General features: G+C 45.8%; 1 protein-coding gene across 1 annotated transcript in view; it reads right to left on the bottom strand.

Moving 5' to 3' along the window:
• rerea (arginine-glutamic acid dipeptide (RE) repeats a) overlaps positions 1–24,975 on the bottom strand; it is a gene marked incomplete at its 5' end in the record, with an annotated part of 95,293 nt that extends 70,318 nt beyond the window's left edge. The window contains 2 exons of the mRNA XM_080015886.1: positions 12,969–13,039; positions 24,618–24,975. Of these exons, the coding sequence (XP_079872012.1) occupies positions 12,969–13,039; positions 24,618–24,975 (429 nt within the window). The remainder of the gene's footprint in view (positions 1–12,968; positions 13,040–24,617) is intronic.
• Between the last annotated feature and the right edge of the window lie 1,005 nt (positions 24,976–25,980).

The following is a 25,980-nucleotide window of genomic DNA, read 5'->3' as shown; positions in this document are numbered from 1 at the left end:
GTGAAGGGGAAGGAGGGGAGACGCAAAGTAAAGAGGACAGTGTTTTTCCCCTCTCTAAATCCTCCCTCGGTTTATGTGGCATGTGCAACGATTTGGACACGTGTGTCCATGTGCTGGGACAAATATCAATAAAGGATCCCCTCCCCCGCTCCATAATGCCTTGAGGCACTGATTAATCACGAGAATCAGGCGGTGAAGGAGAGGAGAGAAGGAAGAGAGGAGGGAAGGAGTAACAGAGTGGCGGGAGGAGAATTACAAGATATGAACAGCGCAAATGGTCACTGCTTTAACATCTCGCTGCTTTATCTTAAACCTATAAAGAGTTATTCACCCTCAAATAGGGAGGGCATTACCAAGATCTATAAATGGGCTATTAAATGGGCAATAGCCCAAGGTTAGCTCGTCACGCTGCTGCAGGTGCTGGTCTACATGTATTGGTCTTTCAGAAAAAACCCAGTCCCACCTGGATTAAAGACATGTCTTTAAAATGCTCTGATTATTTCAATTAACTCTAGAACAAGAAAAGGGGAATTAAACCAGGGCAGGGAGCTGGTAGTCTTAACAACTGCATAGGGGCAAAGGAGAAGCCATTTGATCAAAGGCATAAGGATTCCAATACTAGAAAAACACAAGGACTTAGGGGAGATTGGTATTTTCTTAATCATTTCATTAAGTTAGTGCTTAGCCTTATTTAACAGCGGACTTAATAACACACTTTCCCCCTTGTTATCTGGTAAGCGAGTGTTAACTGGCTGCAGCAACAAAGGCTGCTCAGTTCACAACTACAACGCTGCCAAACTGCTATGTACACTCCCATAAAGGGAAGAACAAAGGGTGTTTGAGAATGGCGGCAGCAGAAAATGAATACAGCTACTGAGGGGATAACACAGCTCAACGCTTTGATGCTGGGAATCGTCTTTACCATCGCAGATAGTGTTTACGCTGGAACACTGTTTAAGATCGAGGCAACAATAAAATTGACTGGTAGTGGTGGGAAATCTCAGAGGAAATGATGATAGAGATATAGAGGGGGGCCAGGACAGGGGAAAAGAGGGAGGGAGGGGGAGGGGGGGTTATGAGGAGAAGAAGAACAGCAGAGCACGGGAGGCATAAAGGAGAGAAAGTGTAGAGGAAGGGAGAATTTAGAGCTTGTGACTGGCTTCTTTATGGACAGGGGAGATACGAGTCTCTGGGTGACACAACACAGGGATAATGGAGCCTTCTTCTCACTATGTGAGGGTGCACGTGAGCCATGCGCAAGCGTCTATGTTGAGGATAAATAGCGCGTGTGTGTGTGCGTGCGTGATTATGTGCGGTGGAGCATCTCCGCAGCCACACAGATGTTCCTTCAGTCCATGTGATCCATTGGCAGTGACAAGCAGGCAAACACAATTTAGACTTTCCTGTCCACACACATGCAACACCAGTCACAAGCCGCTGCCAAGCTCTACAGCAAAACCCCCCATTTTGTTTCCACAAGCATCCCCGTGCGTCTCAGAGGACAGCAGTGCCAAATTTCAACTTTAAAATGGGATATTAAGCATGTCAATAATATAAAATATGTGATAAGTAAATGAATCATAATGTAGTGGAAAAACCCAGCCCGTAATATTTTTTTATTTCTTACTTTCAAGGTTTTTCTTTTTTAGATCCAATTTTTTATAAAAATAGAACCTCTTGTCGGCAAGGAAAAGCTGCACAAGGGCTCAGCTGTCAAAGTCAGACATTGTTCAGACGACTTGTGATGAATCTCAACGGAGGAAGGTACATTTTGTCGTTCAGTTCAAATAGCAAATGTGCATTTGAGTGTAAAAGCTCAGACATCATGCTGCCAGAGTGTCTCATTCATTTGCTCCAGTCTATAAATCTTGATGACATGATAGATTAGATGCTTGGTTCTCTGGTTTCCATCTCTTTTTTTGGAGGGGGGTTTGTTCATGTTCACAAATACCGATTAGACTGTGCTCAGCCAGAGTGCGTCATGAGAGGGTTTTTTTTTTTTGGAACTGTTTTCCCCTTCCGTGAGCACAGAGAAAAGGAGCGATAACGCTCCACACATCATGTGGCTGTGGCACAAATAACACGGCCAGTCGTGAGTCAAGCGGCATTTTGGTGTGCGGCACAGAATGTCAGACGGCCGGCGTGAACATGCAGATCTGCTGGTGATGACGCCGCGGGGGGGCCGACGGCCTGCGGGGATGTTGCTACTGTTACAGGATCCAAGGTACAGACTAGACACATTCTTAGCCTCTCGCAGCAATCACTGATACCACGCCTCTTCACTCTCTGACCGATGCCCCTGCCCCGCTTCCCACTTTCCTTCCTTCCTTCCTCTCTGCCGGCAGGGGTTAATTTGCGCCATGTGTTCTTTAATGGAGAGAGGAAAAAGGAAAAAAGAGAGGGCTCCAGTGGAAGCGTGTGAACCTGATACCACTGTAAATCTCTGCTTCTCTCTCTCCCTCTCTCTCCCTCCCTCTCCCTCCAAGCTGGAAATTACACTGTGCCGAGCTCAGAACCAGCGGTGAAACACTCCAGAAACCCACTTAAAACGACAAAGGGGGGTGGGGAGAACAGGAAAAATGGCGGACCAAAGCAAAGATGTGGTGAGGAGGGAGGGAAGGGGAGTAAAATTAGCAGTATGTGTCAGAGCAGGGGCCAATCCAATTAGAGCTTGACCAATCCACGCAAATGTGTTCCGTGTCAGGTTGCCCCGCTCGGTGCCGGGTGGACCTGACAAAGACCGGGAGACTGTCCTCTAAATACTACACTAATAAGGCTAGTCGCGAGATACCAAATGGCTACATGATTCCAAGGAAGACAAAAGGAGTAGGTGGAAAAAATAGCAGGGCTTAGCTTTAACCTTACGCCACGCTCTCGCGCTAATGCGATGTCACAAACACAAGCCTAATATATATGTATGTATGTAATATGTAATTAAACATGAACCTGAATTTTTTTTTTCTTCTCCCATATATGACAACTCGGTTGGGTGTTTGTATGTGCGTACATCTGTCAGTTCTACCTGCCTTTCTTTGCTGCATTTGTTTTGCCTCTTTTTCATCAAAGCCAGTGGCAAAGAGATAGCGGAGCCTGTTCGCTTCCCCGCTTTCAAGATAAAAGATGGCGCTTGATGCAAGAGCACAGGGAGTTCGCCCCAGACGTTAGTGAAGACATCAGAGGCAATTTTGCTTGTGATGTACACCCCCCACACCCAATAAAAAAAAGGCGAAGGCACCGCAGAATATTTCTATGGCTAAGTGAGACGGAGTGAAATTAACACATGGGTTTTTCGAGGCCCAAATGAGTGCTGCCATCGACCTGATGAATTTACATGAATAAGTTTTGTGTGTATGTGAACGAGCCGGTAAAGGTTAACCTGACAAATGGAAACTCCATGCAGGGAGAGAGGGCAAGAAAAAAACCCTTTTGCTGAATAATTTAGTGCCATTTGGTAAGAGAGCTGCTTATTCGTTTGCTTTTTAAAGAAACTTGTGAAAATTCTGTAGTTGCTGGTCCACAGACCACCTCCGTCCGAAAGCTACACCCTCCCCATCTGGGAAGGTGATCACTGGACACACAGTCTCTACTTCCCACCCAGGCCTTCTGCTATCCAGAGGAAAATAAATAATCCTATTAGCAAAACAACCAGTTTTCAGAGAAGCGTTCAGCTAATGCATGAGGAGCCCTCCTCATGCATTAGGGTGAGGGTCAGACAAAAAAGGTTATCTGGCCAAAATGGTGGAGAGGAGGATAAGGGAGGGGAGAGTTGAAGGAGGATGGGGGGTTGCTTGGTTGGTTTTATGCCCACTGATAGTGCACCTGAACTGAGCTGAGCACAGCTGCCTCCTCTCCTCTGGCCCGCTCTGTGTTATCTCAACCTTTCCATTTCTATTGCTTTATTTATTCACCGCTGTGCTCAGGCAGACAATCAATTTAGCTAGCCTCCCCGAAGAGACATGGATCTGTGGCTGCTTGAGAGACGTATGCCCGTCTCTGTCAGGCTTGAAAAATGCACAAGGCTTGCAAGTCAACGCTAGGGCTTGGATTATTTCTTGCGGGTCTTCTGTGGCACTGTGGCTGCCTGAAAAGGATTCACGTTGGAAAATGACATCCATTGTAGCTAATGGTGGATTACATTTACTTCACAAGTCTGAAGTCTGAGCTAGGAATGACGTCACACCTGACTTGACCATGTTTCCGTACAACAAATTGGAAAACCAAGAGACGCTTCCTTTGCTGTGCTTGCACTTTTGGAATACAAACAACTATAGAAAAAATATTGGACCAGGGAATGGAGTGCTCCTCTGGGTGTCCACGAACATACTACATGTTCACGTCCAAATAGAATAAAAAAAAAAAAAAACAAACAATGTGAAGATCACAGCCATTACTACATTGCTTTCACTTACTATTTATTCAGACATCTTGGATTTTGAGGTCAGGGTTGCTGAGAGTGTCCGACCAGATGGGGCGTTCCAGTTCCGGGCGTAAATTCCGACTTCCCAGTTCAAATGGAACGCCCCATAAAGGTAGGGGAACCTAACATGCCCAAATCACTCACACTGTCCGAACAAAGACCTGTAATAACACCTCCTGTGGAATTTCAAGTGTGTGTGTGTGTGTGTGTGTGTGGGGGGGGTCTAGTCACTGCTGACAAAGTGGAGTGGTTACATTGGTCCCATAAAAAGGTGATCCAGAATAATTAATTTATTTCATTGGAAAAGCATTTAAACTTAAGTATTTGCATGCAGCTGTGATTTATTAACAATATCAGCAAAAGCTTTTAGGTACCATGTTTTTTTTTAATTCAATGTAATGCCGTAGTTGTCCTTTGCAGATATATATGACAACGAATCGCTATTCTGCGTTGTGTGTTTAGCGCCAAGGAGATTTCTCATTTGGAGAAACCAGCTGACCAGCCACATCTATAGATGCAGAGACACCCTCATCACGGCTGCTTCCTCCAGGGAATACAAAAACAAGCAGGCGCTTAAGAAGGCCGCACACAAAAACCCTAACAAGAGGCCGCACCTCCAAATGGTCACAGAATGTAGCCGTTTGATTTTACGGTAGTCGAGTGGACCATGGAGTAAAAAGAAAACACACACAGCTATATTGCCCCTAATGACTGCAGCCCCCCTCTCTGAAGAGATGGCAGCGGCTGCTGCTCCACTCGATAAATATTAACAAGAAGTGCGACTGATGGCGGTGCTCACTGATCCATAATTGCGTTTCAAAATGTTCAGCAGGGGGAAGGGTGGGAGGAAGAGAAGGGAACAGCTTTCTAGGCAGCGACTCTAGAGCCTGCCTCGTCAACCTCCTACCATCATCTCAATGGCTCAACACACACAGGGGAGGCGGGGGGGGGGGCACGGGGACACACAGACCATTCATTACAGTCTACTACTCACACTTTCATCAACTTGCCACTGCATGCATCACAGGACACTTTGACACTCCACCGTGGGTTTGCAGGGATGGAAAAATCTGAAGGATTTCTCTGAATGCTCAGAGGAGATATCAAGGACCTTTGATTTCTAATGTGAGGCTACGCAGTGAAGAATTTTATGAATATGTGCAGCCAGGCTAGCCGTGGGCCGAATTAGTGAGTGCATGTAATTGTTGGGCTAATTCTTGTAACGATAGGTTCCATTAGAGACACACGAAGGTCCACAGAAAAATGAGCCGCTCGCTTTGTGCATTTGTATTTATGCACATACATTTGCATCTTGATCAAACCGTTTTAATTGAGCAATACGAATAGTGCTTTTCCCCCAGTTAAGATGATAAAGAGTGAGTTCTGGAAGGCTGAATTAGAATTCGGTGTGTGTGAGTGTGCTGGACAGGAAACCGAGGAGCTTTGCTGTCATATGTATTCAAACTGTAAAACAAGGAAAAATACATGTACCTAGAAATTGCATGAAAGTCATGGATATTACACACTACCGTATGCCTACACTTCCTTCCCTGGCCAATCACATTCATATTAAGATAATAAATAATTAGTAACATATTTAAATTCAAATGTACCTTTGCTTCGTAAAGGCATTACTTGCATAGACAATTCTGTCCAATTTCAAGTACAATTTGGAACTCCTCAAAGAGAAAGTTACAGCCCAGTTACAGCCTAAATGACAATTTTAAACAAAAAAAAAATTGAATGAATTGAAATTGAAAATGCAGTGAAAACAGACGCACAAGAAGCACCAATTGAATGCATAAATGTGGATGAGAAACCTTATCAGATGGCTTGCTTGCATGCACGCTGCAGACTGGTAATTCAGGAGAAGATCCTGACAAACCCCAGATGGTGGCAAAATGGTAGAACATTCTCATATTTGCAGCCAAGTGTACAGAATGATGTTTGGTTAGTCAAAAGCAAAGCACTAGGCACAGTTTCAAGTTTTCTAGTTATCTTTTCCATCAATACAATAGGAGGAGGTTATTTCCAATGCAGACGAATCAATCGGACCGCAACTTAACAGCCTCTGCGGTAGGGAAGAGGTGGGTGACGGGAACACTCACGTCGAATCAAGGAAATTCACTTTCCTCCCCAGCACACCTATTGTTTTCACGGCAGCATTCATCCAAATCAACACACTACAGCCGCCTCCGATAACATGAGTGCGTGCATGTTAGAGTGGGTGCGAGTCTTAAATCGGGCCGGAAGCTTTGGTGGGGTTTGTTGCAAGAAACATCACATTCTAATTTTAAGACCGTTTTAATGACAATGTGTAACGCTTTTTAACGTCCCTTTAAGACCTTAAAAAATAAGAAAATAAAAAGATACCATGCTCAAGTGAAAACAAGCAGGACATGAGGTGTATGCAAAAACACTTCTATGAAATAAAAGAGAGTTCAATTTAATTCCTAATTTTTATTTTTAAATAAAAAGCTAAATAAGCTTTGTTGAATACAATTCAGTGTTGATGACCCATTGGGATTTTATTAAATCGGGTTCCAAACAAACCTGATTCTGGTTTCTGTTAGTGAACTACCGGTTATTGATAATTTACCTTAACTCTAACTACCATTACTTAATTTAAAACCTCCCATGAGAAAACGAAACAAAACATTGTTTGAGATATTTTAATACCATACATTTTTTAAATGTGATTTAAGTAGTTTTAGACTTAAGTATCTGCAGGAACCATGTTTATGTTCATCTTGGTTCAATGAAAGTCCACATTCCCTATTAAAATTAATACATCGGTTTTTTTTTATTTATTAGGAACTAACAATTTAATACCCTGAATAAAAACAATTTCCAACTTTTCAAAACAATTTAACGACGTTTTTTTTTCTTGTAATCTTGTTTTTATGCATTGCTGTATTTTACTATGTGATTTTATTTTATTTTGTTTATGTGATGTAAAGTGTCTTTGATTACCTGAAGCCTTATACAAATAAAATGTATTATTTTATGTGTGTGTGTGTGTGTGAATAATTTCATACTATTTCAAGGATTTTAATGTCCTGCAGATGTCCTGTTATGCCGTGGGCACACTACACAACTTTGAAAGTCGTCAGATCGCTGTACTGGTCACACTACACAACTTTCTTTCTTCTGTGATCGGGAATCTTAAAGTCGTTACAAGATCTTTCCCCGGGAGGAATCCTGTTTTGTCACGAAAACACAGGCGAGAAGTGACACCAGAAATAACGCGTTACCGTGCGCGGGACAGGATTATTATTATTATTATTATATATATTTTTTTAGATTCTTCGCTTTAAAAAAAACTAATAAGAAATATATTAACCCAGAGAAGAAAAGTTAAAAGGTATGTTGTTTGTTTCTGGCTCCTCCTCAACTCCTCCCCTCCCCCTCATTCCGTGTCCGCACTCATTGGCTGTAGCTTGTTGCGTCACTCCAGAGTCGAGCCCGACACGACCAGATATTAAACCTGCTTATATATCTTGCCGGCGTCTGCGAGTCGGATCGCATTGTGAGAAGTTCACGCCACACGCTCGTCATTCACGGGAGCGCGCTATGATTTGCCTCCGATCTGGGGCTTTGCTCACCGATCTCCAAAAACCTGTTGGCGAGTGGATAATCAGGCCAGAATCACTTGTATGAACTCGGCGTGAGGCAAAAAACACTCAATCAGCGTATCCAGGTCTGCCTGGATACGCTGATTGAGTGGTCAACCTGCACATACAAAACCCTATCCATCACAAATCTCCACTGACTCATCCTAGCAGGGCAAACAGTGGTCACCCAACTGTGAGATGACTACAGACTTAAGAGTGTGTTCTTACACTGATGGCAAGACAATGGGGCCTGCTAAATGAAAACCAATGGGCTAGATATCCCCCCGCCCCCTAAAATGTGCTAGCCCTAAGCTGATTGGGTCTGCAACATGAACTGGATTCCTGTCAGATAAGTGTATTGTACATGGCATCTAATTAAATGTCCACACGTGAAGGGAAAACAAGTGTGTGTGATCGCGCGCACAAAGACACGCAATCTCTTTCTACTACAGCGCCGTCTCTGAGGGAAGATCACTCCATTAGAGACAGAGGAAGAGACAGTAAAGAAGATGGGGGATAGAGGGAGAGAGAGCGAGAGAGATGGCAGAAGGAGGCTGGGAGAGAGGATGGAGCGCAGCTGAGCGAGCCAAGAATAGCAGGGAGGGGAGGAGGGGTTTGATTCGGGGGGAGGGGTGGGGGGGTCAATGAGTGAGGGCATGGAAACAATGACTAGAACATGGGATAAGAGAGATGGGAGAGAGAAAGGAGTAAGGCGGAGATGAGTGACAGCAGATTAAGAGAGATGGGGGAGAATGAAGAGAGAGAGAGGGAGCGAGAGAGTAGATTGTGACAGGGAGGCCAATAGGCAGATATTGCTGCTGATTGATTCAATGGCATATTGTCTTAATTTGACCTGCATTAAGCGCTCTCCTTCCCTCCCTCCCTCTCTCGGACACATGGTGTCAGCTCACACAGATGGGTTTGTGTGTGTTCAACACCAAGTACAGGCACACATACAAATGTATGGTCATTGTGTACATAATACAAAGGCACTAGTGTGTAAACACACATACACACACATACACGCACGGCGGCTGCTGCCAGGCTCGGTGTATCGCTCTCATCAAATATAGATTGTAAACAGATTACAAGGTCACGGCAGCAGATGTAAACTGAAACTTGCCCTTGTAGGGAACACACAGGAGCGCTGGCAAGTGGCTTTGAGCGGCTACTTTCCCATTGTACCGGGAGAAGAGAGAGAGGGAAAGAGCTGCGGCACGTTCTGCAGGACGGCGAGGGTGGGAAGGTCGACCAGCAGGGGGAGGGGACTCCCCTCGTGTTGCTATATTAGGACGAAAATGCACTGATAATGATGATGGCGACCAAGATGTACTTTCTGCAAAACGAACATTACCGCAGCGCACCGGCCATTTAATTGAGCGGATCCCTCGCAGCGGAGCAATACCGTGTGCAGCCCCATGCCTGCGCCTAATGATCTGAACATTAGCGTGCAGGAGAATTAAAGCTAATGGAGAGGCCAAACCCTGATCGCTTTCCCACCCATTTCCACATTTTTTAATTAGCGTTAGCCCTAGCCCTCACTTTGGATTACTCGCTGTAGTTGATAAAAATGGCTTCCCCCCGGTCACCTCTGTATCTCGGCAGACATTTTATAAGAGCTGTCCGACCCACAGATCTATACGGCTGAGTCAATATGTCACACAAGAAACCATGGGTATGAAAACTGCCACTGTTGATAAAACAAGCAAAATGATTGTCCTCCAAATCCAGGTTGACCTCAATGTCACAGAATGGATTTCTTTCTTTCTCTCTTTTTTTTTAAACAACGGAGCACAGCGGGGGATATTTGACAAACCGTTTTGACGCTGCGCATCCGCCGAAGGAACGGGCAAACAAAGCTGATCAGGTCAGAAACAAGAGAATGGAAAAAAGAAAGAAAGAAAGGAAGGAAGAGATGCTTGTAGTCACGCTGGAGAAATTGATGGCCGTGTTCAGGATTTCTGCAAACCACTAATTGGATTCACAGGTCATTAGATAAAGTACACGGCTGAGACCGTTACTGCCTAAAGACTGGGGGGGGGGGGGGGCATGGAGAGAAAGGAGCTTCTGTGATTCTGCGCTGAGGAAGAGGGGGGAGGTGATATTGATGAGTGTGTTTCATGTTCAGGACCGATGCAACCCCCCCCTGCAGCCTGGCTGAAGGGCTGATCCCCAGCCTGCAAAGGGGGTTAATCGATAATTTGTGGGGCGAGCAGCAGTGGAGGTCGGAAACAGAGGAGACGGGGAAGGGGTGGCGGCGAGGCAAACCGGGGGGGGGGGGGATTCAACATCCGCTGAGTGGCTTTGCTTACGTGTCTCTGGAAACACCGCTCTGCCTCTTACAAAATATTGTGGTAGAGGGAACAGAATGAGATTTCACCGGCTATTATGCCAGGCAGGGGGGGTGGGGGAGGGATGGGGTTCGGATGAGCATTTTTCTTCTCCCGAGGGCAGACGTTTGTGCTCCAATTATGAGTGCAGGATGATGGGGGGTAGGGTCAGGGTTTGACAGCTAGACGGTGGTTTACTCCAGCCAGGCTTAACGCGGCGCTCTAGTAAATAGAGATTATGGCTTTGCACAGCAGCTAGCATACAGCTAAGCCTTTTGTCATGTGTTGGCCGAAGACAAAGCGTGCGCATTTAAAGTCGTCTACCTTGTTTTTAAAAGGGCCAGCCGGGGTTCGTAGTTTCAACATAGGGGAACAAGAGAACAGTCTGTTCAAACACACAGAGGCATGCAGATGGCCATTCATTAATTACAGATGGAGGGGGAGAACTAGAATAAGAAGAGGGAAGCGAGACATTGAGTGCGGAAGAGCAAGCAAGAGAGAGAGAGAGAGAAGTTGAGAGAGAGAGGGAAAGAAGGTGAGAGAGAGGGGGGGGGGGGGGAGCGAAGGTGAGAGAGAGGAAGGTCAGCTAATGGAGCCAGTGTTCTTGCTTTCTCTCTAGACAATTACCTCTGTCAGCCCCAGACCTCTGCTCGCGCTCTTAATCAAGGTGCAGGTGTGTAGGTGTGTGTGTGTGTGTGTGTGTGTGTGTGTGTGAGAGAGAGTGAGAGAGTGAGTGAGTGAGTGAGTGAGTGAGTGAGATGGGGCTCCTGCCACCCTCAGCAGTCTCAAGCAGCAATCCAATTAAAGCTCTGCTGCTGAGGGACCTGGCTCCTGAACACTCTTCTCTGCCTTCACGCCACCTTAATACCACCTTAAAAATCACTTAAACGCACAACCGTTGCCCTTCCAACAAATACATACGCACACACACATAATGATGAGTGGGCATACATGGAGGAAATGTGCACGATAAACACGCATAAACACCCTCCTCCACTTTCCAGGGGAAAGAGTGCCTGTGGCCCCTAAGCTGACCTCCCATCATCACCCTGGTTGTTGGCAGCCATTATTTGAGCCCCCTGGGGCTTGGCCCAGGCGTCACGAACCCTCTGCACTCAGCAAAGACAATGGAGACGTTAATAGACAGGCAGCGCTCAGACGCTTCTTTATTTGGCTAGTTTTGTCTTCTGAGATTCGAAAGATGCCTATTCCATTCATCCCGGCTTGTTTGGCTTCCAGGAGACACGTGTGAAGGCCCCAGAGCAAGGAAATGGAATTACCATCAAGCAGAGTGCACGCCTGCGGTCCACTTTACATGTCCTGGTGCATCGCTTCACTCCCTCAAACTGACGAGCCTCCGTGAATTGGCCTTTCTCACATAAGCAAATTAAAAAGCGGTTCATTTGCACAGCGAAAGAGACAATTTGGTCAATTTAGGTTGTGTGTGTGTGTGTGGGGGGGGGCGACCATTTAAAAGCGAAATGGAGATGGCCTCCTTCATTAAATCCATTATGAGTTTCGACAAACATATTTATCCCTCTAAAGGAGCCTTAATTCACTGCAATCACAGGGCTGCGACCATTTGGTCGCATTTTGCGATAATTTTTGGAGAGTGTGCTACTAAATTGTATAACGAGGAGCATCAGCGCAACTTGCAAATATACCATAATTTTTTTTTTTTATCATCGTATACCATGTGAAACACGAGGAGGGAGAGATAACTGGTGTTTGAGTGAGAGAGAGTGACAGAGGCAGCAAGCTGAGGCTCTTGCAGCGTCCACGATATCAACATCCACGCCCACAATATCACGCGCCGCCCCTTTCCTCTCCTGTGCCAGCAGCGTTGCTCGTCAATGTCACATTACGGTCGCTTAGCCAATCAGATAAAAGTGGCGGGGTGTAATTAAGGACAAATGAGTTTCGTTCATAAAAAAAATAAAAAAACTCTGAAATGGCACCGACCTAAAAAAAAATATTTTTTAATTACTTAATGATTTTTTCTCTGTTAAATTCCTACTTCACTTTGTGACTTTTTCCTTTAAAATAAAACAGCACATTGATATTTCTGTAAATTGTTTATTTATTACCAAAGCATTTATCAGGAACACAGTTAAGATGGAAAAAATATGAACGTGTGCGTCACATGATTCTAATTTCAGTGGTGCTCCTAAATTTTGTGGCGGTGCTCCTAAAATTCGGAAAAACCTTAGTCGGGAGCCCCGCATCACATTGAGAGACCAGTCCGTATTCACGGCTCATTCTGCAGAGGTTTTCTCTGCCCCCACCCACCCATTTTTTTTATAAACTTCCAAATAAAAACCCCATTTAAATTCAAAGTGCATCCCAGGATAGCCCGCGTTCAGCCCTAATCAGACTTACAAGTGGGGGGAAAAAGAAGACGAAATTGTGCGAGTCGGCATCTTTTTCCTGACGCCGGTACAGAGGCAATTATGGCAGATGAAAGATGCGTTTGAAGTTGCTTTTCCCATGCCGCTAGAACAACAGCAGCGATGCTGGCGAGATAAGGGGAGAGATGGGCAGGCGGCTGAACCATCGGCCACGTAGAGGACGGAGGGACGCGGAGGAATACAGAAAGCAGCTACTCACCAGTTTAAAATCTTGAATGCTACAAATGAAGTAGGGAGTGTTGGGCCGTCGACTCTCAATATACACACAATCTGAAAGAGAGAGAGAAAAAAAACGATGATGAAAAAAAGAAATGCTTGTTAGATAGATGATATTCACACTTCCCAAGGGCTTTTCATGTTTTCTGTGCAGCGCTGTGAAGAGATGCCAGTCAGTAATATGCTATTTTGTGTGGTGTTACCTCTGCTGAAAAGACATTTTTCCTCTTGAGTCAAATTCAATTGGAATGCAAGTAATAGGATTAAGGACTTTTGGAGCGCTACAAGGTTGCCTTTCCAAAGCAAACATTACACCCAAGGGGAATTATGTTATTGTTCCACTCCATTTGTACACTGCCGAGTGTCGGATAGCAATGCTCACTTGGTCACATAAAACCACTAGAAGACAACTTCCATCAACTCGCCCAAATATGACAAGTTTCATCTGGCTGGTGCTCGAGGCTTAATTAAAGAAAGATGAAAAAAAATAAAAATAAATAAAAATACACACGGTAAGAAAATACAATCAATCTCCTCATTTCCTAAATTCTACAAATGTCCATTGCCAAATTACATAACCTTTGAAAATCCACTCTGCAGGCAAGTGTGTGTGTGTGTGTGTGTGTGTGTGTGTGTGTGTGTGTGTGTGCGGGCACGTGCACGAACTGCGCATGGGGAGGGGGTGTCGTGCACTGGTTGTCAAATTGAATGTGACGGGTGGTATGGGCAGGTCGTGAACTCTCATCTCCTTAACAAAAACATTCACGCTGCATGGGACAAAAACACACACACTGCCACTCCTGCTAAGGAGACCAGAAGGTGCTGGTGGAGGGTGTGTGTGTGTGAGTGTGTGTGTGTGTGTGTGTGTGTGTGGCGGGGGTTGTGAGTGTTTGACCAGCACAAGGCTAATGGCTACTGCTTTAGTCTTGCATACGTTGTCCCTTTTCAACCAAAGGCACCAGTTTGAATTATTAGCCAAAAAAAATAAAAATAATTCTCCAAAGTCAAATTACATAATGGCCTAGATTCGATTCGAGCACTGGCTGTGAGTAGAGCACAAACCTGGGATTCTGATCTTTCTTTATGTAATAGGCTGCAACACGGGGCTCTCGCTTGCGAAGCAGGCGAGTCAGTCAGACACAAACACAATGAAAAATAGATCAAACACGCGAAAGGCGGCTGCTCCAATTCAAATGGCAGCCGTGTAATGGGCTGAAACCTATTTTATTGATGCAGGCTGGGATAAGTGGAGGGCTGGATAGGTCAACTCTCTGCCCGCCACTGGATGTCATAAATGACTGGGCAGCGCACGCACACAGACACACAGACACACACACACACACACACACACACACACACACACACACACACACACACACACACACACACACACACAGTGTGAGAGAGAGAGAGAGAGAGAGAGAGAAAAACAAGTCCACCAAGACCTCCAGCCGCTTCTCTGGGAATCCCAGGTCAGCCGAGCGCTTGCGTTTACCATTTCCACCCCGAACAGCCAAATGCATTCATTTGCATTGAAACACACGTGCCGCTTCCATTCAAACAAGCCATGTATCCTCCTCTATGCGGCGTGGGAGAGAGGCGGTGGGAGGGGGGCGAGCGACGCCACCCTATACCCAACAAAGGACTTGTGGCTACCTTTTCAGCGCCTCACACTGGCATCATGTGCTATTTATTTGTTTGTGTCAACAGAGCCATCGATCCGGCTGTGGTTTATCTGCCCGCGTGCAGTGGGAGGAAGCTTAGATATTAAATAGCTCTGACACCCCAGATACTATTTGTAGAATGCCTACGTGTGTGTGTGTGTGGGGAGAGAGAGAGAGAGCACGCATTGGGTTTAATTTTGAAAAGCTGTTTCGGAGATTGTGTGTGTGTGTGTGTGTGTGTGTGTGTGTGTGTGTGTGTGTGTGTGTGTGTGTGTGTGTATAACCCCGGGGTGGGCCTGTTATCTGCTTTAGGCTGAATGAGCTATTCTATGGGAGGGGAGAAGGGGGAGGGGGCTGGTTGGTTATCGCTAGCACTGACTCTGTGAGTGATGCATGTATCCCCTTTCCCACTACACCCCTCCCCCCCACTGCCCTTCATCCTCCCTCCCTCCTCTACACCATCCCTGGAAGTCATTTACAAGATAACATGAATGAAATATCCATCAGTGCTATTGTGTGACCTGTGGGTGACACAGCATGTGTGTGTGTGTGTGTGTGAGGAGAGGGAGAGGGGGAGAGAGAGGCTGGGAGAGCGGGAAAAAGAGGTGGAGGAGGGGGGGGGCTGAGAACAAAAGAGTCTAATCTGAATGAGATGAGATGACATGTTTCAGCGGCGTCAAATCAGGGGTACGAGGGCCTGGTGCCCCCTCACCTCGCCGGCACACCCGATTGGAGGGGCCAGATTCAGACAGCGATCCAGTTTAATCATTCACAAACAGCGAGAAAGCCGGTTCCTCAAAATGTGAAGAGAGCATTTTGAATGTGTCGCGAGTGCTAAAAGTCCCTACCACCTCAGGGGCCTTTCTGAAACGACTGCAAAACTAAACTAAATAAATGTGAAAGGGAGGAAAAAAAAAAAAAAACAACAAAAAAAAAAAAAAAAAAAAAAAAAAAAAGAAAAGCTTCAAAAGCCCTCTTTTTAAAACACGGAAAGGGGAGCCGATGGAGCTGGGCGAGCTCCGGGGGTCTCGGGCCGGGCTGATCCCTCCAGGGTTCACCAGGCTTGTTAAACATTCCAGCCATTTTGTGTGCGTTTGGAAGTGGGTCTCCTCGCTCAACTGGAGAATGGGAGAGGGGAAAAAAACGGGGGTGGGGGGAGGTTTAGCGTGAGCAGCGTCGACGGCGGTGGAGTGGAGTGTGTGTGTGTGTGTGTGTGGGGGGATGGGCGTCTCTTTTGGGGCTGAAGTGTGCGTGCCGACTGTATGGATGTAGACAAGGACGGCTTTTGTAAGAGGGTCTTTCTCCTCCTCGGCGGACGCTAATTCCGCCTCTCTCCCGGCGAGCTCTTTGCGTTTCAGCCCACTACCGAGCACCGCAGAACCGGGAGCGGGGCGGTCTCGGCGCAGAGAAAGAATCATATAGTTCCTGATTACGACTCTTTCGACCCAGGCGCCGTAATGAAACCTGATCGCTGTTGTTTCTCCAATTACATTGTCACTGCTGAGTTCAAGAGCCTGAATATTCATGGGGAAGGAGGTGGGTAGTATTCAGTTTACCCCCTCATCTCTCACGCACGCACGCGCACACACACACACACACACACACACACACACACACACACACACACACACACACACACACACACACACACACACACACACACACACACACACACACACACACACACACACACACACACCTCATCCCGGCTCATTGTTCAGCAAGCTATTCTGCTATGGTTGCCGAGCATGTCTAATCTAAAACATACCTAGACTTAGCAGAAGACAGAGCCCTGCTCTACTCTCTGTGTCAGACAAATAAGTTGCTGTTTAATTTGCTGCAGCATTAAAATGGGTGGAGTAAGCGGGTGGGGTGGGGGGGGTTCTTAGGTAATGTTTGCTTGGCTTTAGTCTTTATGAGCCAGCAGCAGTAAAAATGAGGAAAAAAAAAGAGTGTGGTGACTGAGTACAAGCACACACACTGTGTTTTGTAAACAGCATGGGTGATTTTTTTTGGTGTGTTTTGGTATGAGCTCAGCAAAACAGTCAAAATATGAGTATATTTAACATGCATGGCAGGGTCATAAAACAGAGAGGAGCTTTTGCTTAAGCTGCGCTTGCAGGCGTCGAGGGTTAGCCATTGGGCAGGACACACCTGCATTGTTAAAAGGAGTGCGTGTGTCTGTCCAAACACACACACACACACACACACACACACACACACACACACACACAAACACACACACACACACACACACCAGACTGAATGAATAGCGTAGGGCTTTAGTAAAGCTGCCCCCTTGGGTTTAAATCCTAAAATTAAAGAGCACCAGGAATGTAATAATGGAACCACAGGGGTGTAGGGGAACTAGAGACCCAAAGAGACAGGGAGAGAACGCACTGTGTGTGCGTGCGTTGACTGATCCACCAACAACCACCAGGGTTCTCGAGAGCGAGCCGACAACCAAGACGGCTTGGGCTGCTCCTCGCCCTGCGATGACTCCATGAAAGCCTGCAAAAGGTGCTGGGCAACGCGCGCGGCTCGTCCTTACCCCGGCCCGGTTAACCTGCTCTCACAGAGCCGTACGCACCATGCCTTCTCCTTCTGTCTCTCCTTCCTTCACCACAACCCCCATCCGAGAAGCAGGAGGAAATACCTGGCAGGTGATACCATCGGGGCACTCCTACAGCTGACTGGGCTCCTGGGAGAGAACAGAGGCCCTTTGACAAGTCCCACTCCCCAATCCCCATGACTGATCCAATCCCTCTCTGCTTGCCCACGCTTTCTCATTTAGCAGACGGCATGTGGTTGAATTTCACAGAGAAAAAAAAAAAGGGGGGGCCCTTTTCCCCGAGTATCTGGTGGGGAGAGAGATGGGAGAGTGGAGAGGGCTTTTTAAAAATAGATCTGTTGGGTTAGCGACAGGCTGCAGATTCACGCTGCTATACTTCAACATGACACGGCTCCCAGGGACCGTCCTTCATGGAGGCTTGACTGGGAACAGCCAGCAGGTTGACGTACCCTTTGTAAAGGGGAGATATGCTGTGCTAATCAAGCATCTGTCTACACTGGGGCTATAGAAAGAAACCAAAGGGGACTTATTTAAGTGTATTGTGTGGGCAGTGCATGGCTCTTGCAGACCATGCGGGGACTTCTTCGGTTTTGTGAACTCAGGAAGGGATATTAGTTGCTATATACCCCCAAAACTACACTAATCTTCAAAAATTGATAACCTTTGTGGATGGAATAGGTCTGCTCTGGCTTTAAAGACAAATCTCCATATAATTCACATTCCACATTACGCTCTTCCTTGCTTTTTTTTTTTCTCCCCAAACGGAAAATGGGAGGGAGGGTAGAAAGTGAACATGATGCACCATGGCAAGAAAATGAAATGAAATGAAAATTTTAAATGACAAGATAGACTATAGAACACGATAAGTTAATAGACTGGGCTGTAGTTAATCCGTTTCAAAAAGGCAGAATTTTATAGCGGTGGCTGTGTAAACAATATATTGCACCAGGGAGTTCAGAAGAAAAACGCTAAATAGCTAAAACATGGCCTTTAAGGGGAAAGGGGAGAAGGCATTCTAATTCCAGGACGTTTCCTTGACCGAATATTTGCCACATTAAAATAGCAAACTGATTAATGGACGACTGCAAATGTAAACGTGACTTCATGTAAAGCTTGCACATAATCACAAAATGTCTGTTGAAATCGGCTAACTATTCATTCTGATGGGTTTTTTTTTAATCAAATGCTCAAGCTAAGCAACAATCGATTAGCAGCCGTAGAAGGTAGTATCATTGCTAAATGCTTCATGTGGTTACTTTGAAACTAGAAACCAGACAATCATCTCTGTCCATGATTATAGAGAAAAACACTGCCTCATTAAACCAGCAAAACAGGCATAGATGAAGTTTAAAGTAGACTCTTAACATGCGCTGTATCTTTATAGTTGAGCCAGTGAAACGGTGGAAGGCTCTGCTGTCCTACGCCATGACTTGCGTGTCTATGGGAGCCATGTTGTGTGAGATAGGCAGAGGGGAGAGTTGAAGGCGGCAGGTGGTTTCTATTAGCTCCCTCTCTCCATTTTAAACAGTCTAGCCAGCCAGCCAGCCAGTCAGTTAGGAGAGCGGGAGACGTGCTATGGCAGCCTGCCGCCTGCAGCGGCGAGCGCAACCTCGTACTGCAGTGGAGGCAAGGTGCAGTGCGTGTCTGTCTTAATCTCGGCTTTGATTGTGTGTGTTGGTACACAAAGGATGTTTGTTGGTGACTGGGTGTATTTATTTGTATGTGTGCGTTAAGTGTTCCCGGTGTGTGGGTAATAGGGGTTGAGTGTGTGTGCGTTTGAGGATGTATGTGGTGTGTGTGTGTCCCACTGCTGCTAGGGTGTCTCCTATTGATCCCCCTGGAGGCAGTGTGTATAATCTCCTGAGAGAGAATCTATAATTTTTGTGTGTGTGTGTGTGTGTGTGTGTGTGTGTGTGTGTGTGTGTGTGTGTGTGTGTGTGTGTGTGTGTGTGTGTGTGTGTGTGGGGGGGCTCTGGATACGTCTAGCTAGACCTGGGGGGGGCAGTCTCAAGATGCTCATCGATTGGCCAGGTCGACTTGCTCCACTACAGGCTGTTCATCCCCGCAGCCGACCACACAAATGGCCGCGGCCATTCTGCCCTGACCGCTGCTTCCCTTCCAAGCAGCGCTGGAGCCAGATTTAACTATAGCTATTGGATGGCTGCACTTCTCCTCCCACCCCTCTCTCCCGCACAATCGATTTGCACGAAGCCGCCTTCTTTGGTCTTCCAGGGATAGAAAAGCTCAGCAGATAGAACGCTCGGTGGGGTGGGTGGATCTGGGACTCTGTGTGTGTGTGGAGGGTTTCAATGCTAGCTCACTCCTTATCGCCACAATGTCATTGGCCTCTGCGTTTGTCCGGCTCTCAATGACAAAAGCAATTAAAAAAGGTGTTTCAGGGGTCGCGGCTATTCCTTTTCTCTCACCTGCTCTAGCTCGCCCTCTCCCAGTGTGGTCAGTTTTACATAATTGTATGGCACTAGACGGGTACAATGGGATTTAACATTTAGCAAACATAATCCATTGCAGGCTTGGTGCCTGCATAAGCCACGCACATCAAATCTGATTGCAATGACCAGGCAGAAGAAAGCGCTCGTTACACACACACACACACACACACACACACACACACACACACACACACACACACACACACACACACACACACACACACACACACACACACACACACACACACACACACACACACACACAGGAGAGCAGCCAGCAGGAGGTTGCGGGGGGGTTGACAATAGGAGGTAAATTACAAGCTAGTCTACTTAGAGGCTAGTGTCCCACAAGGCATGTCTGTTCCATGTCTAATCCAAACCGTCCGAGCGGCTACAGTCTACATCAAGGCTTTCAAACTCAAAATATGTGGGAAGCCACTGGCCAGGTTGTCTTCTCCTTGGGGGGCAGCGTTGAACAAGGGGAAAAACCATCTGCCCTGTTTGGAATATTTGACACATAATGAGTGAAGTGCATAATAATACATTTGGTGAAAATAAATACGTAATCATAAAAAAATCTTTGTGATTTTATTATTCCGTTTCTATTTCATGTGCTGAAAGCATTAAAGAGTACATATTATGAAAAACTCACTGTTTCAGTGCTTGTGTAAATACATTTGTGTCTGATGGGCCTACTAACACACAAAATGTCAACTAAGACAACCCAGTCAGTTTTTTTGTGGGCACCCTAGAAAACACGTGACAGGGTCACTCCCAGAAAAGTTGTTCGGCCCGGTAGCAAGTATCTTTTGGAAGGGGGCCATCAGCTTGGCACAGGCCGGCGACCTAGTGTCATTTTTGACGGGGGCCCGGCCAGCGGTGGCGACATTCAGGTTTGTGTGATAACAGAATCGCGGACGGAATCACGGAATTGAGAATTTAAAAAAAGCTATAACACGATTCCATAGAGCCCTACATTAAGGCAGTGCAAAAAGCTGACTCTAGATTTCAAAATATGACTACGTAATGTGTTGTTATAAATAAGTCATTTATTAAAAAAAAAAATAATAAAAATCAACTATGGCAGAGTCTTACAATGAATCTGACAATGTACAGTGGAGTGCTCTATTTTCAACAACAATCAAATACATTGAAATAAATATCTTTTTTTTTTTGCACTCCACAAAAACCTTGAAGAAAAAGTCCTGATTGGTTACTCATTCTTACAACCTTGGAATGCTGAGAACATTACCACCACAACAAAATACATTTAAATTTTTTTTTTTTCTAAAAACAAGATTTCACTTTACAAAAAAAGGTGTATGTAAGTCCTGATTCACTGTGCTAGATCAACCACATCCAAACTGATCGTTTTTTTTTAAATATACCCAGTCCTGATCTGTAAGTGTGGAAAGTATACAGTAAAATGTACCTTTTTTACTGTTTTCACAAAAAGAATAACACTTTCACAAATGGTGCTTGAAATGCAATATAGGCTTCTTATTACAATCTAGTCCAGGTTTGACTACTACAAGTACAGTAATTTGACTACTGTAAGTACAGATCTAGACCTGGTTTTGGGTGGTCTGCGTGTACAAAGAAAGTCTAAAAATTCAGAGTAATTGGAATGCGCCAAAAAAATTATATCTTGTTATACGTTATTATAGCTAAGATTTTATAAAAATAATAACCTGGAGCTGCAACTCCGGTGCAATCACTGGACCAACTACGCCATGCAAGACCACCGTGTCCAAATCCATCTGCCTCCTCGCAACAACAACCAAACAACCTCCATGCAAATAATAAAGAAAAAAAACAAAACTTTTATATCAATCCATGGTTTAATTTAAGCCATTAAGTGCAATATTCGAGAAAGAACGGCTTTTACCGGGTCCGACACCCGGAGTTTTATGCGGCAGACGTGCAGTAGAGTCGACAGATATTGAGCATCATCGACCAATACCTTCTCTTTTGAAATGTCCTGTGTTACCGGTAACACCAATGTTAAACAGTCATTTGTTTATTAACCGGTGGGGAAAATTCCTCACAGTGGCGTCCCTAACCATTATACCTATGTTTAAAAAAAACAAAAAAACAAAACTAAAATACCTTCGCGAAGGTGTGCAATATTTTTCAGCCAAGCATGGGAACTGCTCTGTTGTGGACCAGCACAAATCTTTTAAAAGAGGAATCAATATCAACTGTCCATGACAAACTACAGACCGGGGAAATGTAAATATTTAAAAAATAATTGCGCTGTGCGTTTCTGTGCTGTGTGCTGTTTTTGAGGCATACCTGTCAACCCTCCTGTTTTTTCCCGGGATTCTCCCATATTTTTAACCTTTCTTAAAAAAATGAAAAAATAAAAATAAATAAAACAAAAAGGTTGCCGGTGCGCCGTGCGATCAGAGCAAACTCTGCTCCGCTGAGCGTTTCTCCAAACAAAACTAATAAAAACAGTGTGATTTTATTGTAGATGTATTTATTTCCTCCATTTCCTAATTAAATGAAACAAAAGCTGCGTGCGTAATGGGTGATGTAGAAAGCCCCACCCACTCCAAGCCACAAAGAGTTCCGGAGTGTTGTGTGGGGAGCAGAAGCTAATTTGCATTTAAAGCGACACACAGAAAAAGCCCATCGAGAACAGGAGGGGTATAGAGGCATGTTAGAATGCCTAGAATGCATGATCTGAACTTGAAAGGCAGGTTTTGGGGGGCTCAGAGACCAACATTGACGAGTTGAAAAGGAGTATAAAATGGGAGCTTTAAAGGCACGATATGAAATTTTTGCCGCTAGAGGTCTCTTAATCAAAACAATTACACAAGACGGGAGTTTGATGACATTGTGGAGCGGGATCATGGGAGTTGTCTTCACCTGTACGTTTAGGCTTTGTGGGGACAACTTCGGCGGCATAACGCGCAGCAAACGGCAATGAGTAATCGTGCTCCATCAAACAATGGTTAGTGGAGTAATCGTAGAGCAATACAAACAATGGTTCAATACAGTGGCTAGCTAACGTTAGCTACCTCGTAGAGTCCCTTCCTCACTCTCTGACGTATAATCCGCTCTTCCCCGTGTTTCCCCAGGACCTCTAGCGAGTAGAGGGGTAAAGGAGATGTGACGCCATTGACAGGCGACCTAATGACACAGACCGTTACCTCCATTAAAATTACCGATTGCCCTGGGTTTGAAAATTGTTGGAAACATTTGGGATAAGGTAAGTGCCCACCTCAACAAAATATAGGTCCAGGTGTTTTTAGACATTTTAATGTGGAAAAGTTATGTAATACAACTAAGTTAAATTGTGTGGATTCATTAAGCTTCACGTTTTAGGAACTCATTTGCAAGCCAGATTTTACAATATATTACAAAACATGCAGCGGGCCTCATTGAATTATCTCACGAGCCAGATGTGGTCCCCCAACCTGTAGTTTGGGGCCCCTGGTCTACATGGTGGGAGTGACCCTTGCGCAACTCAAGCTTGGTCAGACTAATTGAAGGAGAAGACAGTAAAGGTAAATATTTCCCACCAACCGCTTGCCGGCGCCGCCGTTGGCTCGGATGTGGAAATATAAATATTCGGCAGGTCTAATCGGCCAAGACGGTCGACTTTGTTTATGTGCCTTTCAAATGTTTCATCAAATTGACCGACTGCTTCCGTTTAACCCCCCACACTCCGCCCGCCCTCCACCCCCCCTCCTTCTCTGCACGGTCATCTGTGAAACAAAGTAGTGCCGCTCTCTCTATTAAAGATGAAATGTGGAGCGTGAGGAGGAAAAAAAGCTTTTGATGGAGTGCATGTCAGAGGGAGCGAGGGGGAAAACGACAACATGGCTTCGGTTTAGTGCAGCTGCTTGCTCAGACCTCTCCACTTGTGACGCGGAGACAGTTTTGCCATGTAGGGGGAGGAGGGGTGTGGTGGCGTTAAAAAAAAAAGAAAAAGGGGGGTTGGGTGGGGGTTATTTCACCGCAACCATCTTAGGTTTTTGTTTGTATGTATGCACGTCGGTGGATGGTTAGGGAAGAATATAACCTAACAGGGGCTAGCTATGATATCATAATTCTTCCCATTAAATACCACAGGCAATGTACTACCCCCTCCCTCCCCCACTACTTGACCTTTCCTGGCTGCTAGATAAATGAAAAGACATGGCAGCAATGATTTAGGTGCAGAGATCTAGCACTAAGCTGGAGAGAGAGAAATATCACAGACATAAACACACCACAATTGCGCGCACGCACGCACGCACGCACACACACACACACACACACACACACACACACACACACACACACACACACACACACAGGCTCCCTTTCTGACAGCTAATGTTGACATTCCCCCCTCTAGTACAATCAATTTCTAAGCAGCAGGTGAAAGAGGGGCCATGTTTACAGCTGGGGGATAGGTTAGTTCTCTTCTGAGCTATATCTATAGCAGAGTTTGGCCCCGGTGGAGCTACGACTCTTTCAATATGAATCACCTGCCACCGGGATAAAATGATCATCATAGCTGTCGTCACTAATGCGTCATCTTGCGCAGCGGCACTCTGCTTTATTGACTTTATTGACTTGGTCCAAGACAATGAACAAATTAAATCAACTTGGAATTGATTGTGTGATGCTTAGGACGGTGGCCTGGGGGGGTATTGCTGTTTTTCCAGGAATCTGCACATGTTTAATTGCTCACCTGAAGAATGTTGAGCAGTGAAGTGCCTCATTTTAACCATAAAATTAGCCCCGTCAAGGATAAGAACACACTGACGTTGTGTCTAGAAACACAAAGATTTTAAGGGGGAAAAAAAAAAGGTAACATAAAACAGCAGTATACAAATTGAGCAATCAATAAATAGAGAACATCCTGCGGCAAACGCAGAGTTTGGCAATCATCCTAACAGCAACGTCTGCACAGGCTGCCAATAAGATTGGCCATGGTTGCCACTTACCGCCAGGTCTGTAAACAACATCGTCCTCCGTGATAAAGGAGGTGATCTCTCCATTCTCTGTGCGCTCGTAGCGTGACTTCTTTTTGGGCGTCTTTTTCTTGCCCTTCTTGCCAGCCTCCTCGGCCGTGCCGCTGCCTCCACCTGTGCTGCCGTTGTCGTTGTCCTCGTCTTCGCTGTGTTCGCTCTCGGCGTAGTTCTTGGCTCCACCCTCTAGCGTGCAGCTGCGCCGAGGCCTGGAGCTCTCGCTTTCCCGGTCGCCGTCTTGCCGACGGGACTTGCCAACCTCCCTCTTGTCCCGATCCCTGTCTCTATCCCTGTCCCGCTCCTTCTCCCTCTCCTTCTCTTTGTCGGCCGTCATGATCCGCCACGTGCCTTCCTCAGTCCTCTCACGGCTGGGCCTCCGTGAAAGGTAGACTGTGAGCCTGGGCTTCAGTCTTCTGAATTTACCAGTCAAATCCAGGGAAAATTCGGCCACACCAACAACCCCAGAGTTTCAGAAAAGCTGCAGACAAGGACAAAGACATAGAAGGAAAGGACAATTAGCTTTAGTCAATAACCATTACAATAATTGTATCAGGAGGTAACATTTTGTAAGTCAAATAAGGTCATTTTGTGGCAGAGAGAGCTCCAGTGGGTGAGGAAAGTGGGGAGATTAGCTCCTGGAAGTCATGCAATGAGCTGTGCCATCTCTCCTTAACCTCAGAGTAATTGTTGGCGCTCCTTTCCGCAGCGCTGTATACTCTGGAGAGCTCTGAGCCGCTCCATCAAAAGAACACAACCTTCAAGCCTCCTACTAAACCGCTTTCCCACCAAAATTAGCGGGCTCAACCCGGGTAAATACACTTAAAATAGGCGATTGACACCTTTCCCATTGCCAGGAGAAATGCATTTTTTTTCCTGGTGCAGCACGTTCGACGTCATGAACACGTCGGAAAAGGGTGGTGTCATGGTTCCAGTGTGATTGGAAACAAAACAGTAGAGGAGACAGCAACTTAAACCAACGACGACGTAAAACTTGAAGAAAAAGTTTTTTGAGCTGTTCAAAAGAATCGGATCGGTCATTAACAACCCAACACCGTAGAAGCAGCATGGAGCACCACTCCTTCAGCGGCGGTGAGTGGGACAGGCTTCGGGCGATGCTGGAGTCACGGAGAGTTCTCAGTGTTCTCTCCACGGTGCAATCCCCACACTCATAACATTTCACGGCCCCCCCATGCGGGGTAAAAGTCAATAACTTCTGATTTTGGATTCTAAATCGGATATGAAACGATCGAATGATACACGGATATTACTGTCTATTTATGCGCCAACGTCCGGAACTTTAATGTGCGTCGCATCGCGGCGGTAAAGGGGCCAAAATGAG

This window comes from Zeus faber, assembly GCF_960531495.2.
Source record: "Zeus faber genome assembly, chromosome: 15".
NCBI lineage: Eukaryota > Metazoa > Chordata > Actinopteri > Zeiformes > Zeidae > Zeus > Zeus faber.
The sequence above is the reverse complement of the archived record's forward strand: the minus strand, read 5'-3'. Positions and strand labels throughout refer to the sequence as shown.